The sequence below is a fragment of the Penicillium soppii genome (assembly GCF_028829465.1).
Source record: "Penicillium soppii strain IBT 18220 chromosome Unknown utg000001l, whole genome shotgun sequence".
NCBI classification, from domain to species: domain Eukaryota; kingdom Fungi; phylum Ascomycota; class Eurotiomycetes; order Eurotiales; family Aspergillaceae; genus Penicillium; species Penicillium soppii.
This window is the reverse complement of record NW_026643231.1, coordinates 1,640,401-1,655,468: the sequence shown is the minus strand read 5'-3', so window position 1 is coordinate 1,655,468 and position 15,068 is coordinate 1,640,401. Positions and strand designations below refer to the sequence as shown.

At 47.2% G+C, this 15,068-nt stretch overlaps 8 protein-coding genes across 8 annotated transcripts; 2 read left to right on the top strand and 6 right to left on the bottom strand.

Moving 5' to 3' along the window:
* Positions 1–352: 352 nt before the first annotated feature.
* On the bottom strand, positions 353–2,341 carry N7529_000639 (Hsp70 family protein; the record flags this gene model as incomplete). Its single annotated transcript, XM_057236170.1, has 6 exons — positions 353–552; positions 609–756; positions 819–879; positions 926–1,022; positions 1,167–2,160; positions 2,216–2,341. Coding segments are annotated over 6 exons (1,626 nt in total), but the record flags the coding sequence as incomplete, so codon positions are not given.
* A 740-nt stretch (positions 2,342–3,081) lies between these two features.
* N7529_000638 (uncharacterized protein) lies at positions 3,082–3,949 on the top strand (the record flags this gene model as incomplete). The annotated part of the gene is made up of 2 exons (XM_057236169.1): positions 3,082–3,640; positions 3,774–3,949. The coding sequence occupies 2 exons, from the start codon at positions 3,082–3,084 to the stop codon at positions 3,947–3,949; spliced, it is 735 nt and encodes a 244-aa protein (XP_057102972.1).
* Positions 3,950–5,216: 1,267 nt separating this feature from the next.
* On the bottom strand, positions 5,217–6,183 carry N7529_000637 (oxidoreductase, short-chain dehydrogenase/reductase family; the record flags this gene model as incomplete). The annotated part of the gene is made up of 2 exons (XM_057236168.1): positions 5,217–6,058; positions 6,117–6,183. The coding sequence occupies 2 exons, from the start codon at positions 6,181–6,183 to the stop codon at positions 5,217–5,219; spliced, it is 909 nt and encodes a 302-aa protein (XP_057102971.1).
* A 590-nt stretch (positions 6,184–6,773) lies between these two features.
* N7529_000636 (cytosine permease) lies at positions 6,774–8,468 on the bottom strand (the record flags this gene model as incomplete). Its single annotated transcript, XM_057236167.1, has 3 exons — positions 6,774–7,867; positions 7,927–8,143; positions 8,199–8,468. 3 exons carry the CDS (start codon positions 8,466–8,468, stop codon positions 6,774–6,776), a joined length of 1,581 nt encoding a protein of 526 aa, XP_057102970.1.
* Positions 8,469–10,827: 2,359 nt separating this feature from the next.
* N7529_000635 (uncharacterized protein) lies at positions 10,828–11,283 on the bottom strand (the record flags this gene model as incomplete). Its single annotated transcript, XM_057236166.1, has 1 exon — positions 10,828–11,283. One exon carries the CDS (start codon positions 11,281–11,283, stop codon positions 10,828–10,830), a length of 456 nt encoding a protein of 151 aa, XP_057102969.1.
* Positions 11,284–12,453: 1,170 nt separating this feature from the next.
* On the bottom strand, positions 12,454–12,742 carry N7529_000634 (uncharacterized protein; the record flags this gene model as incomplete). Its single annotated transcript, XM_057236165.1, is given in 2 exon segments — positions 12,454–12,673; positions 12,684–12,742. 2 exon segments carry the CDS (start codon positions 12,740–12,742, stop codon positions 12,454–12,456), a joined length of 279 nt encoding a protein of 92 aa, XP_057102968.1.
* Positions 12,743–12,952: 210 nt separating this feature from the next.
* Positions 12,953–13,150, top strand: N7529_000633 (uncharacterized protein; the record flags this gene model as incomplete). Its single annotated transcript, XM_057236164.1, has 1 exon — positions 12,953–13,150. One exon carries the CDS (start codon positions 12,953–12,955, stop codon positions 13,148–13,150), a length of 198 nt encoding a protein of 65 aa, XP_057102967.1.
* A 324-nt stretch (positions 13,151–13,474) lies between these two features.
* On the bottom strand, positions 13,475–14,953 carry N7529_000632 (uncharacterized protein; the record flags this gene model as incomplete). The annotated part of the gene is made up of 2 exons (XM_057236163.1): positions 13,475–14,339; positions 14,400–14,953. The coding sequence occupies 2 exons, from the start codon at positions 14,951–14,953 to the stop codon at positions 13,475–13,477; spliced, it is 1,419 nt and encodes a 472-aa protein (XP_057102966.1).
* Positions 14,954–15,068: the final 115 nt, after the last annotated feature.

The window sequence follows — 15,068 nt, the reverse complement described above, 5'->3', positions numbered from 1 at the left end:
AATCCGTTGTGGATTTAATAATTTACAGTGGCGCAGGTGTGGCTGGTGGCAGAATCACGTGGGGCGGTGATAGCCCCATTTGATGTGTCCTGACTACAGTAGTTGACTGACTATGCTTTCAACCACAACAAGAGACATAATTTAAAGCAAACATTATTTTCATTCTTTGCTCTATAGCATGTCTAATGACTAGATGCCGGTTCATAAACACCCATACCCCTTTGAAAGCCCCATTTACCTTTCTCCTATCTCTCTCCCCATTTGTTTTCTATTTTCCCTCAATTTTCCTCTTTGCGCTCATCTGCCTCAGTCATTCCGTCCTGTCCATTATCCGTCAAAGTTTAGTGGTGTTTTAGACATAGTCAACCCTCACACTGCCATGGTTCTTGCCCCTGAACCAAAGTGAATATTCGCAATGGGCCGAGTAATAAGTTGCCTCTATCTGGAAATTAACCTCGTAGTATCTTTCTCTATCGTGACCGCGTACAGTTGGGATACTCGCTTTATCGATTCGGTCAAGTGCCGGGTGGAGAATGGCGTGTGTTTTGATATCTTCCAGCAACCAAAGTTTAGTTTCTTTCCATGGTTTTTATCAGGCATGCACTTACTGCGATTAAAATACAATGGTGCCTCCTCGCCTTCAGCGGTATCCAGCTCGTAGAGCTGAAGACGGATTGAGTCAGCCTCTCCGTGACTTCTAAGGGCATGACGCCGCCAGTCGGTAATAGTCGGCTCAGAGTCTTTGATATCGTCACCCTATTCTAGTCAATAAGGCGTGATGCTTTAGCGAAGATCTTTGGATTTGTATCGATACTGACCTTGTTGATGAACCAGCTCATTACGTTAATGCGGTAATGGCCCCAGAAGTCGCACCAGTACCTGTTCCCGTCAGCAAGATTCTCAATCACTATTGCGGGTTATTTACCCTTTCTTGACTTTGTGGATGAAAGGGTCATAGCGAAAAGACATGATTAACCCATAGTTCTTTCGAGCCATTCGAGACTCAATGGAGACAGAAGGCGCTGATGAACACGTATCTGCCAGCACCTTTGCGCAAGCTCCTCTGACGACGGCAGTCTATCCATCAACAGGCGCGGGGATTGTGATTTCAGATGGCAAGGAATCGCGAAGAAAATTGAGCAAGAGCGGACTTTGGCCAAACCCACCGACTAGGAAGATAGATTTGACGCGATTTTTGGAGACTCTTATTTGATGCTCCACAAGTTCGCGAGTCTCTCGTAGAACGGGGGTCGACAAGTCCACTATTTCTTGACCTGTGACATGAAGGCGGCCTCGACGAACACTCAGATCCTCGTTGTCTGGAATGCCTGGCACTGAAAATGCAAATGTTTCCTTCGGGTTGCCATTGAACTTTCTCTTGACCACCATTTCGAATAACAACATCGCGGGCTCCAGGGTATCATCCCCCCAGCCTTCGCAATCACCTATTCGCCCGAGGACAAATTCTTCGAATAGATAATTGAGGTAAGCGCCACCACACAGTCTTCCACTACCTCTTGCAGACTCCCAGAGGCGAAGTCGGGGCTGGAGCTCAACGATTGTGAACGTAATACAGTCTACGGTCCCACCTCCTGCATCACAAATGACGATAGTGTCATTGACCTTCAGGGAGTGTGGGTTACTTACCGTCATAGCGTGGACAGCAGCAGCTTCGGGCTCGGATATTATTTGAATTTCCGATGCTTTACCAAAGCCAGCTTTTTCTGCACATTCAAGTGTTTGAAATTTGGCTTTTTCAGACCAGATTGCAGGCACAGTGATCACGTATGCAAAGGTCATGTCTGTAAAACCATCTCCAATCTGGATTTTGAGGACTTTGTCGATGTGCCTTTTAAGAGCACTCAGGTAATCCACCAAGGCACTCTCAGGGGTCGCGTGATGTGGGTAATCCATACGACGCCTATCTCGATGGTTGGCTGAAAGAGTAGAATCGAGGTGATGTTTTCCATCCTTGTCCAAGGTAAGCTTCATGAATTGCAGACGTGGCATATTCTCTGGAATTTGGAACCCACAGATTGGAGCAGTGACATTATTGTCATAAGTGTACGCGAGTTCTGAAGGTACCTTTTCACTTGTTGCCCCATCTATCGAATTAGTGTTGCTGTATGGCCATTGTTTGATATGATGAATTCTATCTGGCTTGTAAATGTCAGTCGATTGATCATGGAACAAAAACTGGAGAAGTGTTGCTCACGTTGCCCACTTGTGCCCAAGCAACCCCGGAAAAGGTGGTCCCGAAATCAACCGCGACAACAATATCTCTGGCTGATGAAGACATGGTTTCCCAGGTGCCATGATGGTGGAGTAAGGTTTTGCAATCCTTCGAGTATCAGAAATGAAAAGGAAACAAGTTTGGGTAGAGACAGAAGCCTGGTTTCACTGCTGGCACTTTAGAAGTGCAATGTATCCATGTAAGAATACCTGCAAGAGGGAGAAGTTGCCACCAATGTCGTTGGATTTTGTACTTTAAGTAAAATCAGGATTAAAATAGGATAAGGGGGAAAAGAAACTTCCCAAGAGCTTGAGCTAGCCCTGGAGCGAGAGCTCAAACCCTTGGTAGGAGGAGATTTTGACGTGATACTTAAGGTCTCAAGAGGGAGATAGCGAGCAGAAGTTTAGACAGCAGGGACTCAATGGCATGTTTGTGTAGATGATGAAGACAAACGGTGAAGATAAAGATCAAAATGAAGATGAAGATACAAGAGAAAGAGAGAGGCCGTGAAAGGAAGATAAGTAGGTACATATGTACCTAAATCACCTTGAGTGAAAGTTCAGTAAGGGATCTTCTAAAATTGACACATACACTTTACTACAGACATAGGCAGTTGGGTTTGATAGAATCATTGTTGTTTTCTCCAGGCTTTTTCTTAGGCAAAATTTTCTTTGAAATCTTTCGTTCTGTCATCAACCTTCATTTTTAGTCTTTCACTCAGATTTATCTCAGGATTCTTGTGAGTATCCTCATCCTTCCCTTTTATGACATCGTCTTTAGGCAAGACTCCAGCGTAAAATCCATCGACTGACCAATTGAATGACACTGGACTGCATTTTAGCCCCGCAATGTCTTCGCAACGGCCACCTCCAAGTGAGCATTCCCCGTCAATTGCAACACTTCTCTACTCCCTGAGCCAGGTCTTCAACAGAGGCCGCATAACTACTCGCAATCTGGAAATCAGCATCACGCAACTACAATCAGAAATCCAACAACAAAGATCACAAATCGAACAACTGCAAAACGAACTGAGTCGATGCAAACAACAAGTCTTCCAACATATCAGCACCTCCCAAGTGAGCGACCGCTGGGTCTCATCAGAGCTGATAGCTATTCACGAGGGCCTATTCAACTGGATCGGCGGGCTCCCGGAGATCAATGCCTTTGCCAAAACCTGGCCACGGGTTCACGCGCAACTGCTTGGACATGATGTTTCTGGCTGTTGCGAATTGCTATCATTGTCCCCGGAGAATGTTCGCGAAGCAATGACAGAAATACTAGTGTCCGACGTCTTCGCATTCTTATGGGACTGTTGCTTCTTTCCTTTTCTGGGCTTCCTTCACGGTACTCTTGGGTCTGATCTCAATTTCATCATGGACCAAATGGCTGCTCAGAGGACACAGAAGGGTATGTATCTCCAAAGGCCATTGTCACGAAAGGGAGAAAAAGGTCGCTCATATCTACGTTCTCGACTCCAAAGCTGCAAACAGATGGAGAGCAGATACCATACAAGTAATCGCAAACAGTCCGGAAGTAGAAGAGGTCCAACTTGGGATGAGAAGTGCCGTTCACTTTGTTCGCGAGTCCCTCGCACGATTTCGGTTTCGTAATGAGATTGATTGGCCCGAGCAACTGATCAGACTCCAGGACTACGTCTTGAACCCTACAGCAGATCTTGCTATGAAGATGAAATGCTCACCCGATGAGTATAGCTAGGATTGGTCATTTCCTGGGGAGAAAATTGAAAAGCAAGACTTCAACAAATTCGATTGTGTTGATCTTCACACACATGGCCTAGTCACCTCAGCGAAAATTCGCAATTTACCAGACAATGGAGCAGTTGGAACATACTTGATGATGATTTTTCCCGGTCTCGTTGGTCAAGGACAAGATGGCGAGAAGAACATAGTTATCAAAGCCCAAGGTCATGATCGAGCTTTCACAACCAAAACCGGCATGCAAGCGGGAACGAAGTTTGGAGATGGTTGCGCCAAACAATGCTCGAAGCCCGCGAGTAAAAAAAGAGCCGCTTATCAAAAAAAGAGGGCAATGACATGACCATTGGTCTTAATGCGAGCTCAAGGACAAGGACATCTTCACACCGCCAGTGAAGATTGAAAGGAAGACAGAGAGAGGGAAAAAGAACAGAGAACTAGATTCGAGGTATGGCAGAAAGAAGAAAATGGATAGGGATCGCTTTGACTTTTCTGATTTGATTGCGTGGAGTTCGTTTGAAGGAGGGTGAAATTTGAACTGGGAAAAAACGTTTGTTCGAGAATTTTCGTGATAGCCAGGGGCTTGCTAGGTTTACCAACTTGCAAAATTTTCTTTTATTTTCGGTGTTTACTCAATGCATGCTTGTGACTTAATTTAGAGCTCCAGGAATGTGCGAATTCAGCCTGTAACTTGAAAGATTTGACACCTACTCCGTTTCTTTTTGTTTCAGCGGCACTCTATTTCCCAGTGAAAGATGTTTGAATCCAGTATAAGTAAACAGCGGTCAATTTTGCCTATAAGGCAATTTGTCTTGACCGCACAAGAGTGATATACCCTCCAGGGCTTCTACACAAACCAAGGGACAACATTGACCATATAGCTCCCCACAGCGTAGAAGCTGAGCATCCATACATCCATGGATGTACCTAGGTATCTGGTTGGCGGATTGGCCTAAGGTCGTTCGCTCAAGTTTCGCATCATGCCACAGACTAGACAGTCCATAATGGTTATCAAATCAAGAATGGACTCGTCAGCTACAGATAAGCTGTCCTGTCATGCCCCGGGGCCCCCATGCCAACATGTATTTGAAGTTACAGTACATGGTGTTTCAACAATCTTCCAATGCAATAGCATTATGGAATATTTGCTTTTTGACTCAAAGAGATACACCAAAAAGATTGATAGAACACCGAACGATAAATTCGAACAGATCAAAACTCTCATTTAAGATATCAACCCGAACTATATCAAAACGCCAACAAAAACCTCACAACCCCTCCAAAGCCTCCTCGGTCCAATTCCAAAGCCTCTCCCCAAGTCCCTCATCCCTCGCATCCCCATCAAGCCGCCCATCCTTCAACCTCCCAACAGGCTCATAATACCCGCCATTAACAACCTCCTTCTTATCAACCGTAGCAGCCCAAACCTGATTCCACGCACCCTCCTGCACAGAAACAAACTTCCACCAAGCAGTCGCATAAATAAGCAGTTTATCCTTAAGCCCCAAGCCATGGAAAAGCCCAGTTCCCACAACACCCGGATGAACAGAAACAGCCGTCAACCCCGGCACGCGGCGTGCCAGCTCCCGCGCCCAAATCAGGTTCGCAAGCTTGCTTTGTCCGTACCGCCGCCACGGCCCGCCGAAGGGGAAAGATTGTGTTGTGCGCAGATCTGGAAATATGATGCCGCCACTGGGGTGTAGCGCCCAGCCTTGGGAGGTTAAAAGGACGGTGCGTGGATCTGGGGAGGCGGTGAGGAGGGGGAGGAGTTTTTTGATTAGCAGGGCATGGCCTAGGTGGTTGGTGCCGAATTGAATCTCATAGCCGTCTGTTGTTAGGGCTGGGGTATGGGCCATTATTCCTGCGTTGCAGATTAGGATATCGAGTTTTTGGACTTGAGGTTGAGCTATGAAGGTTGTTGCGGCTTGTGAGACGGAGGTGAGGGAGGCCAGGTCGCATTGTATGAATGTTACTGAGGTGATAGAGTTTGTTTCGTGGATTTGTTGGATGATAGCTTTGGCGGCGGCAGCGTTGCGGCCGCTTATGTAGATGTGTTCTGGGTTGTGTTTTGCTAGGTGGAGGGCTGATGCTGCGCCTAGGCCGCCGGTTCCTGGGAATGAGGTTAATTTGTGATTGAATGTGTGAGTGGTGTGGTTTGGAAGACTTACCTCCTGTGATGAAGATAGTTTTCCCTGTCAGGTCGGGGATATCCCTTTCTGGGTCGTAAATAGGCATGTTGTATGGATTTAGGGCTAAGTGTTATAAGGGCAGTATGGCAGTCAATATAGAAGATAACTAGCTGATTGTTTCGAACACAAGAATAAATCTCGAGCATTGTACTCAGCTCGAGAGCACTGCTTTTATTGAGAGATGCGGGATTTCCGGATCCCTTGCTCAAATGATATGTATCCAAATTAGGGCAACACACCTGTTGGATCCACAGTAGCTGATGGCAGCCAATCAAATGCCATAATTTGCGAGCCCTCCAATGCCCATGCCGTTCCTTTGCCTTATAGTTATCATGTTTTCTAACGCGCATTTAGGTAGTCCTTTTTTGACTCATCTGAGTCAGACACTGCTGTTCCAGTCATCAACTTTGGTTTCTTTCGAATTTTTTCCTTGGAGAAACCACTACTAGGCTTACGTTTTTACGAGTTCAGAAAAGAGGTATGTTTCAATCATGTTAAATTGATATGCGATTAATGCAGCAATGACAATACTCAAAGTCGATGAAATCGCAAAATAGCCACCCGAGTGAAGTCAACCAATATGTACACCACATCCCAAGCTATGTACCATAAAAATCAAAAAAGAAAAAAAAAAAACTACCGGCCAAAGTAACGAATCTCGATCGGTCGGAAGACGCAATACGTCGTAGAAGCAAATGCAAAGCCAAGCTCGAAGCCAACATCACCACCACTAGCATGCTTTGCAATAGGACCAGTCCACCACGATTGGCTCATTCCCACAACAACACCAGCAACGCCAAAGGCGAAGGCAACCGAGGCAGCAATGCCGACAGGCAGCTTATCAGCCTTGTCGTAATCTTCGGGACGGTAGCCGGCAAACCCACGACGGAAGATGAAGTGATCGGCGATCGCAATGCCAGAGTAAATGGCCAGCCAGTACGCGATAAGATTCATGAAGTTCTCAAGGACGACTTCGAAGTGCGAGTAGCCCGGAATGGCGATCGCGAGGGAGACACACGAGGCGAGGAAAGTCCAGATAAAGCGGGGCACGCGCTGGGTGACCCGGCCCAGGACCTGCAGGGTCAGGGAGACAGAGTAGATGTTGGGGCAGTTGTTTGCGATAATGGACAGAGCGAGAACAACGAGGCAGAATTTTCCAAAGCCGCCCAGAGGATCGAGCACAGCTGCCAGCAGGCCGCCGTTAGAGGATGCCTGGAAGCCTTCCATGTACTTGTTGTGGACGCCGTCGCCGATATCAGTCGCGGACATGACGGCGATGCCGAGGAATTGGGTGAAGATCAGTGGGACGATCAGGCCCAGCCAGGCGGAGAAAAAGACCAGACGCCGGCTTTGCGTCTTGGGCTGGTAGACGGTGTAGTCGGCTGCGTAGCTGGTCCAGCCAGTTGCGAAGCCGTAGACGGTTGAGCCGAAAGAGAGGCAGGAGCCCATTTCGGATTTTCCCACGCCCATGGGGATGTTGACGAAGTCGCCTGAGTGCGCGAACATGCCTAGCACGATGAAGAACACGATGCAGGTCGGGATCCAGCTCCAGTACTCATAGGCGTGCACGAACTTATATCCGGCGAAGGTGATGAAGAGTGTGCAGAAGGTGATGATCAGGATACCGGCGAATCCGGGGACGTCGCCGTTGACGGCGTTGAGGAGCTGCGCGCCGACGATGGCGTTGGCAGCGGACCAACCGACACATGCGATGACGTTGAGGACGGCGACTGGAAAGAACCAGGTCAGTTATACCGTTTTATGCACGCGTGCATATCAAGTGACTTACTGAATTTCACAGCCCACCATCCAAACCAGAATCGTGACAGCACCATCTGGCGCAGACCAAATGCGGGACCGAAGCACGAGAAGAAGCATACGGTCATCACACCGAGGAGGTTGAAAAAGAGGCACACTAGGATAGCATCGAGGAAGCCCATGTCGAAAGCGGACTTTCCAAGAACACCAATGGCAAAGGAACTGACTACCATGTTTGCGGCCAACCACTAGGTTCGGTCAGTTTATGTCCCTCTCCACGATTATGCCGGTATAGAAACACACCATGCTGCCAATGTTGAGGAACGAGTCATCGTTTCGCTCGGAATCCGGGACGCGTTCGACACCACGCTGTTCGATGTTGAACTTTCCGGCGAAGCGCTGGATCTTGGCGTAGGTGGAATTGCCGTACTCGAAGCTCTCGCCGGGCACAGCATTGTCGCTAGCGGTATCGTATTGCTCATTGCTATTTGTTTCGGAGCCATTGTTCACACGGGGCGCCTTTTCGAGGTCTTCTTCCGCCCCACGGAATGCTTTTGTGAATTTAGGAAGCATTGTCGTGTTAGTCCTCACCAGTGAAGGCGAAGAAGGGAAGGTATATAAAGAGGAATGAATCGAAGAGCTAAGCTCAGCGAGATCCAAATCAGGATAATCAGGATAAGAAAGAGAAATGAATACACATCTTTTTTTTCTTTTTTTCTTTGCTCCACTGCCGGGGAGGAGCTGTTAATATAGTGTCGCGAGAATTCTTTGCGCGTTCTCGGCCCCACCGTGGCAAAGATAGCCCTTGCTCGCGTGGGCGTGAAAATTCCACTCCAGAAAAAGAAGCAAATAACAAGCCTTCGGGTCCCACTCATGGCGGACTCTGCCCAATCAAAACATTCAAAGAGGCCTTAGCTTATCACAATCCAGAGGAATCTGTGTTCGCTTGCTTCGGTCGCGTCTGAAAAACGACGCGATTGGTTAATTTGTGTGCGAAACGGTCTAAGAGTGGAGTTGCTCGGACCCCGTCGGAAGAAGATAAGGACTCCCGACTCCGATAATGACTGTTGGCTTCACTGTTAAGGTTTCAGGTACCTTTTCTACTGATTGGATATACAAAGTGTACCTGGTCATCTTGTACACACCCTTATCATTTCAGTTCTGGTCGGTTCATTCATCAAATTACCCCCTTTCCACTGGTCAATCCCCGTATCAATGTCACCGTGTCACTATTGTCGGTGTCTTAAATCAAGCTTTGTGCTCGTCAGACGGAATACGCCGATATGCGTGAAACACAAAACCTTGGAAAGCTTGATATATGAAGCCTTTCCATCAACTTGGCACGTGGTGATGTGCGGGGAAATATGCTCTACCCCAGATGTATTATGAACTATACTCTATTTATGACTACATATCCAAGGATGACTTACTTATTTGACGTGACTATGATGCTATCAATACGTACATTACATGTAGTAGTTCGCTGCAAAGTGCATACAGTGGCTACAAGCCTCAATCTAGAAGGTAGAGCCGATCGATTGTGCATATCCCTGATTATCTTCAAAGTATTAGACATGTCTGTCTTGTCTGTCATATCTTTCACATCTTCTTTCCACAATCAATCAATTTAGTTTAGATAACTACATGTGTAGGATTACTATCCAAATCATTTGCGGAGATCACCGTGCTGCATATCATTGGTGCATGGACTCGGGAGCGGACCAGATCTGTTGACAGACCCGATCATGGAAATCTACCTCCGTGATCTATACTTGATTCTATCTAGTCCGTATGTCGGCCCGATGTAAATCATTGACTTGACCATTGGCTGCCGGGAAGGGGATATTGATTTACATCATTATACCTGGGGTCAATGGCATTGAACGATAATGATCTACTCGTGAGTCTCGTTTGTATTTTGCTCGCTGCTATTGATGGCATCGAAATTCGGGACGGTCCGAAATGGCGGGGGACTGCTATCTATGGCTATAATGCTAGATCTCGGACATGTTCGGTGAACCAACTTTGGGTTTCGACCGCAACGTTCGATGAATGCATCCAGGGATGTCAAATTATGCGACTAATCCGATCTTTGCACGGTAGTTAGACTTCGCTGTGGACGAACGAAGCTCTGAAATGCCACAGTTACTGTATTGTGCTTTCCTCCCTGTTCTACCAATCACATTGAGCACGTAAGCTACGATAGTCCCTTTCGTCAATTCCCCAAAGTACGTTCCAGCCTTTTCCTCGCAACATTTTTCTCCTCGCAACACTCGGAATCATCCATCAACCCTTCCTCTCCATATGCCTACTGCTCTGCTGCGCTATACCATGACGACGGATGCAGCATTGAAATCAACACCCGTTCCACACCCGATACAACCCAGGCGCATGTCAAATCCACAGATAGGAACATACAGAAAGAACAAGCTGCTGAGATGCCACCGTATTTAAAAAGGTGTTCAAAATTGCTCTTGATTGATTCGCCTTGCTATTCGAATTGGAAGCAAAACCTCTCACTGGCATTTCTCTCAACCAGGTAACCACGCATTTGGAGCTCATTAGCTTTGACTGTTTATGCTAACTCATGCCAAATCCCAAATTCGCGGCCTTTTTCTCTCCCTATCGTCCAGATTTCTCTCCACCAGCTACATCGCCACCATCTCCCTTTCTTCCTCAGACACATAACCCTCATCAGAATGATCATGCTGACCATCACTCAACCCCTCAACTCAGCCACCCCACTCAAAGCCAACTCCCTATTCAAACCCACTGCATCTCCAGCAACTTCTCCGACGGCAGCAGCACATTCTCCGGATCCTCCGTTGTGAGCGTATTGATTCCCCAGAACAAATCTTGCTCTCGGTAACATCAGGGGTGGCTGGAGCGATGCAATCATTTTCGGAGGTGGTGAGAATGGGCACGACCTGGATCACGCCAGAGGGCCGATACTCAGGCGCCCCTGAAGATGTCCGACAGGGAGGATACTTTGGAGGAGTAGAAGTGCTGATCCACCAATATCTTGATCTCCCGGTGGTAGATGTCCCTGGTGCTTGAGGGGAGGTTTGCTCTGGGTGCGTTGGGTGGGTGGTCCCTGGACAGTATCAGTGAGCGCGTCGAGCATATTACAAAGTATATATAACTGTGACCTACGCAGTTTCTGATTGAAGATCCACATTTGGTGCCCCAGGAGATGCAGACTGCTAGTCCAAGGCCTCTCGCGGGCACCATCAACGATCGATTTCAGGTAGTCTAGGTCTGACAACCAGAGGATAGCATGCAAAGAAGGATCAACGTAGCGAGTCTCACTGATCAGACTGATTTCTTTGAGCAAAGCCAATCGTAGGGGATCCTTAGCTTCTGATATGGCTTCTGGGACATCATCCATGATTGGAAGCTTGTCTTTGTGTTGTACGTGACGGGGTAAACAAAATTGTTCCAAACTACCAGTATCATCACGCCGAAATTCTTGGAAGGCATGAAGACAATTATGAGATAGGAGATAATGAGTGTAATTTTTATTTTTATTTTGAATGTTCGGTTTCATTCTACGTTGAGACTAGATTTCTCGTAGAGCTGTAAAGAAGTGTGGTATATATAACAAGAAGATAAAATGATTAATGCATGCTACCTCCTCTATGGCTTAATGATAAGTAAGATATAAATACAATTCTACCTCTAAAATCAGCTAATTATTGGCTTTCTTAGCTAGTGATCTGACTGAGTGAAGGATTGTGGTTAGTCCAAAAGAGGAGGGGCCAGGGGTTATATATCATGTCACAACAAGTTGAAAAATTAATTGAAGGCAGAGGCGAGTAGAGAATTACCGTAGCCATCTAAGGGTTTCAGCTCGATTCTGACTTGGTCCTGCAGATTGTAGTAGTATCTCAACTGAAGGTTGACTTTGCTACACTACACCCATTCAATGTAAGGAATAGGAATATTAAAAAGAGCATTATGACCTCGACATCTATTCATAGATATAGCAAATTTTTCGTCGCCTTGTTCAATTGAATGAGCATTTTCCACCCCCGAGGTCTTTGCGAATATTTCATCTTTTTAGTCACGAGCCGAACAAGTACATTCACAGAAATGAAAAGAAGAAGAAGAAGAAAGAAGGAGATAAGTATAACAAAATCAGAGCCGATTCCAAGTTGGGCCTAGCTCGAAACCTTATTGTGCAGCCGTAGAACTACATTTTCGGCGTCAAACCCGACTTGAATTGTATTCTAGGTATATCTTGTAGAAATGAATTTTAAACTTGTACGTCTGCATACCTAGGTATATATCTCTTAGCCCGTGGACAATACTCCCCAACACTTCAAAACTAAAGTCAGCGATTTGTCATGATGAAACCACTACTAAAAAAACGTGTAGAGGGCCTCAAAAAGTATACCTAAATATGATAGGTTCAGAATTTCTAGACCGGACAGGATGTACGTGTGAAAGCCATTTTGGAGGTATTTCGGTTCAGCAATAGAATCAACCAGACTAAGATCATCCCGATACCATCAAGCAATAACCAACGTGGCTCTACCATGCAACCCCTTTCGACCTTTCAATTCCGTTTCCACCATCGCCGTTTGACCTTATGGGATTCCTCGTTGAGAAGATTCTTCTCCTCGAGTTTCATTGGCGGCAACAAAAAGAAAGCCTCTGCCATCCGAACCATAAAGATCGGGTTATCGTCATCAAGATTCTTTTTAAATTCATCGGCAATTCCCTCTCTCTCTTCTGCCGTATACTCGAATCCTCGTTCACTCGAACAACACCCACAGCTAGGTGTACAGTGTCCAATCCCTTTGTTTCTTGTTGCTCGTTCGTGGCGAGTCTGACAGCATCCACATCTTCGGCTACAGCAGCCACCTCTTTTTTTCACAGTCCTCGACAAGCTCTTTCCGGAGAAACCAATTTGGAGTTTGTCGGAGGATATCATGGTCCGCTTTTATAGGCCCATCAGGAAGCATTCTTTGAGCAACGTATAGCCTATACTCGGCCTGGCTATATTGACGAAGTAAATTTGCAAGCTCTTGGTGAGACTCTGCTTCTTTGTCGTCATGTCCGTCGGCCGCTATCTTTTTGGAAACCAGAATCTTGCAAGTGACGAATTCTTGGCGTTGAACGATTTCACAGAGAAGATATTCGGCCAGGATAACATCCACGAAAATTTCAGTTTTGAAGAACAGTCTACCATAACCGTCGCCATAATAGAGTCCGCGATGACTTTCCCATTTACTAGTGCTGGTGCTGCATAGTTGCTTACAGGCGACAATCTTGCCTTTTCAGCCATGTTATACACCGATCCCGCTGGTTGAAAGTGCTGAACAGGGTAGAGATTCGAGGTGAAGGAGAAAAAGAAAAGAAGAGGAAGAAAAAGAACGTAGAAGGCATGACACTACCTAGGTAAGAGCCGCTCCTAAATTGGGCCTAGCCCGAAACCTTATACGTAGCCTTGTAAATAGGCGTCTAGGGCAATGTCCGCAGGTTACGAATTTGCTGTCTACTAAGTTACGAGATTTAAATCAGCATGCGAAGACAGAGTTTGGTTTGTCTATTAGTTTATACGTAAGTGAATCCTATTATCCCAAACGAAGCGTAAAACCAGCACCCGCTTCGCCCGCATCTCCACCAGCAGCACCACCAAAGACGCCCGCAAAATCCAATGCTGGCGCCTCTTGGCCGCGCCTAGGCGCCTCAGGAGTACGGTGACGTCTCTGCTTCTCCATACCGGCCTTAGACGGGAAAGTAGGGAACATCTCGCGTGGTTTCGGTCGAGGATCTTCCCTGAAATAAGGATGTTGAAGACACTGTTTTGCCGTAGGTCGCGAGGCAGGGTTGAGTGCCAAGAGCTCAGACAAAAGGCCCAGGCCTGCATTTGTGAGGTATGGGAATCGGGAGCGAGGCAGGAGAGGCGGGGTTCCTGCTGAGACGGACGCGGAGGAAGATGGTATCTTCAAGGATTTGGCATTAGGCAGTGACCGGAAGCCGGGCCATGTTTGGGAATTTGGCGGGCCTGTCAGGGCGAAGATCTTGGATACTTGGTCGACTTCGTTTTTGCCTTGGAGAAGGGGTTCTTTGGTCAGGAGCTCGCCGAAGATACAGCCGATGCTCCACATGTCGATTTCTGTGCCGTATTTATCTGCGCCGAGGAGGAGTTCCGGGGCGCGGTACCATAATGTTACGACGAGTTGGGTCAGTTTAGGTGGTGGGTCGCCGTAGTACCGGGCCATGCCGAAGTCGGCGATTTTGAGCTCGCCGCGGTTGTTCATTAAGAGGTTGGAGGTTTTAAGGTCGCGGTGCATGATCCATTGCGAGTGTAGAAATTCGAGTCCGCCTACTACCTGCAGAAGGACGGTTTTGATCTCCGAGGGAAGGAACGGTTCGCGCATTTCGTCTAGAAGGGCTTTGAGGTCGTGTTCGTGGAAATCCATCACTAAATATACACTGCAGCAACCGATTTATTAGCGCATTGATGACAGGGTATATTTTTGGGGGGAAACTCACTCGCTCATTTTATTGCCCATGACTACCTCGCGCAGGTAGACGACATTCTGATGTCGTGCCTCCAAGAGTGTCTGGATCTCCCGTAGGCCGGTGACTGGGAACCCGTCCGGCGAGTTCTCGAGCTTCAGCTTTTTCAACGCAACAATCTCTCCTGTTGAGATATCCTTCGCGCGCGACACCCATCCATAGGAGCCCTCTTCGATATGATTCAGTTTCTCGAAGTTGTCCACATGCCGGCAAGGGCCCCATTCTCCAACCGGGAAGCGCAACAATGCCGACTGCTTTCTCTCCTCTTTGTCGACGTTGGCTACCTTAGCTTCGGGGATGTTGCGGTCATTCGAGAGTCGTCGTCGTTTTGTCGGGGGACCTGATTCGCCATTGGGGCCTTGTGTGTTGTTTGCATCTTGCTGACGAGCTTGTTGAGCCTTGGCTTCCTCGAGCTGTCGTTGTTTCTCCGCCTTGGCGCGTCGTTTTTGTTCCTTTTCGTGTTTTTGTCGAGCAATTATTGCCTCCGTTTCTGGATCATCGTTTGCCCATCTGGATTTGGAGGACATGGTCGAAGTGGTTGTTGAGGAGAGAGAGGGTTCGGGATGACGTTTTTTTCCTTTATCGAAAAGAGTTGCCGAGTTCCAACGATTTGAAATCCGAACGGGGCCCCGCTTCCAAATT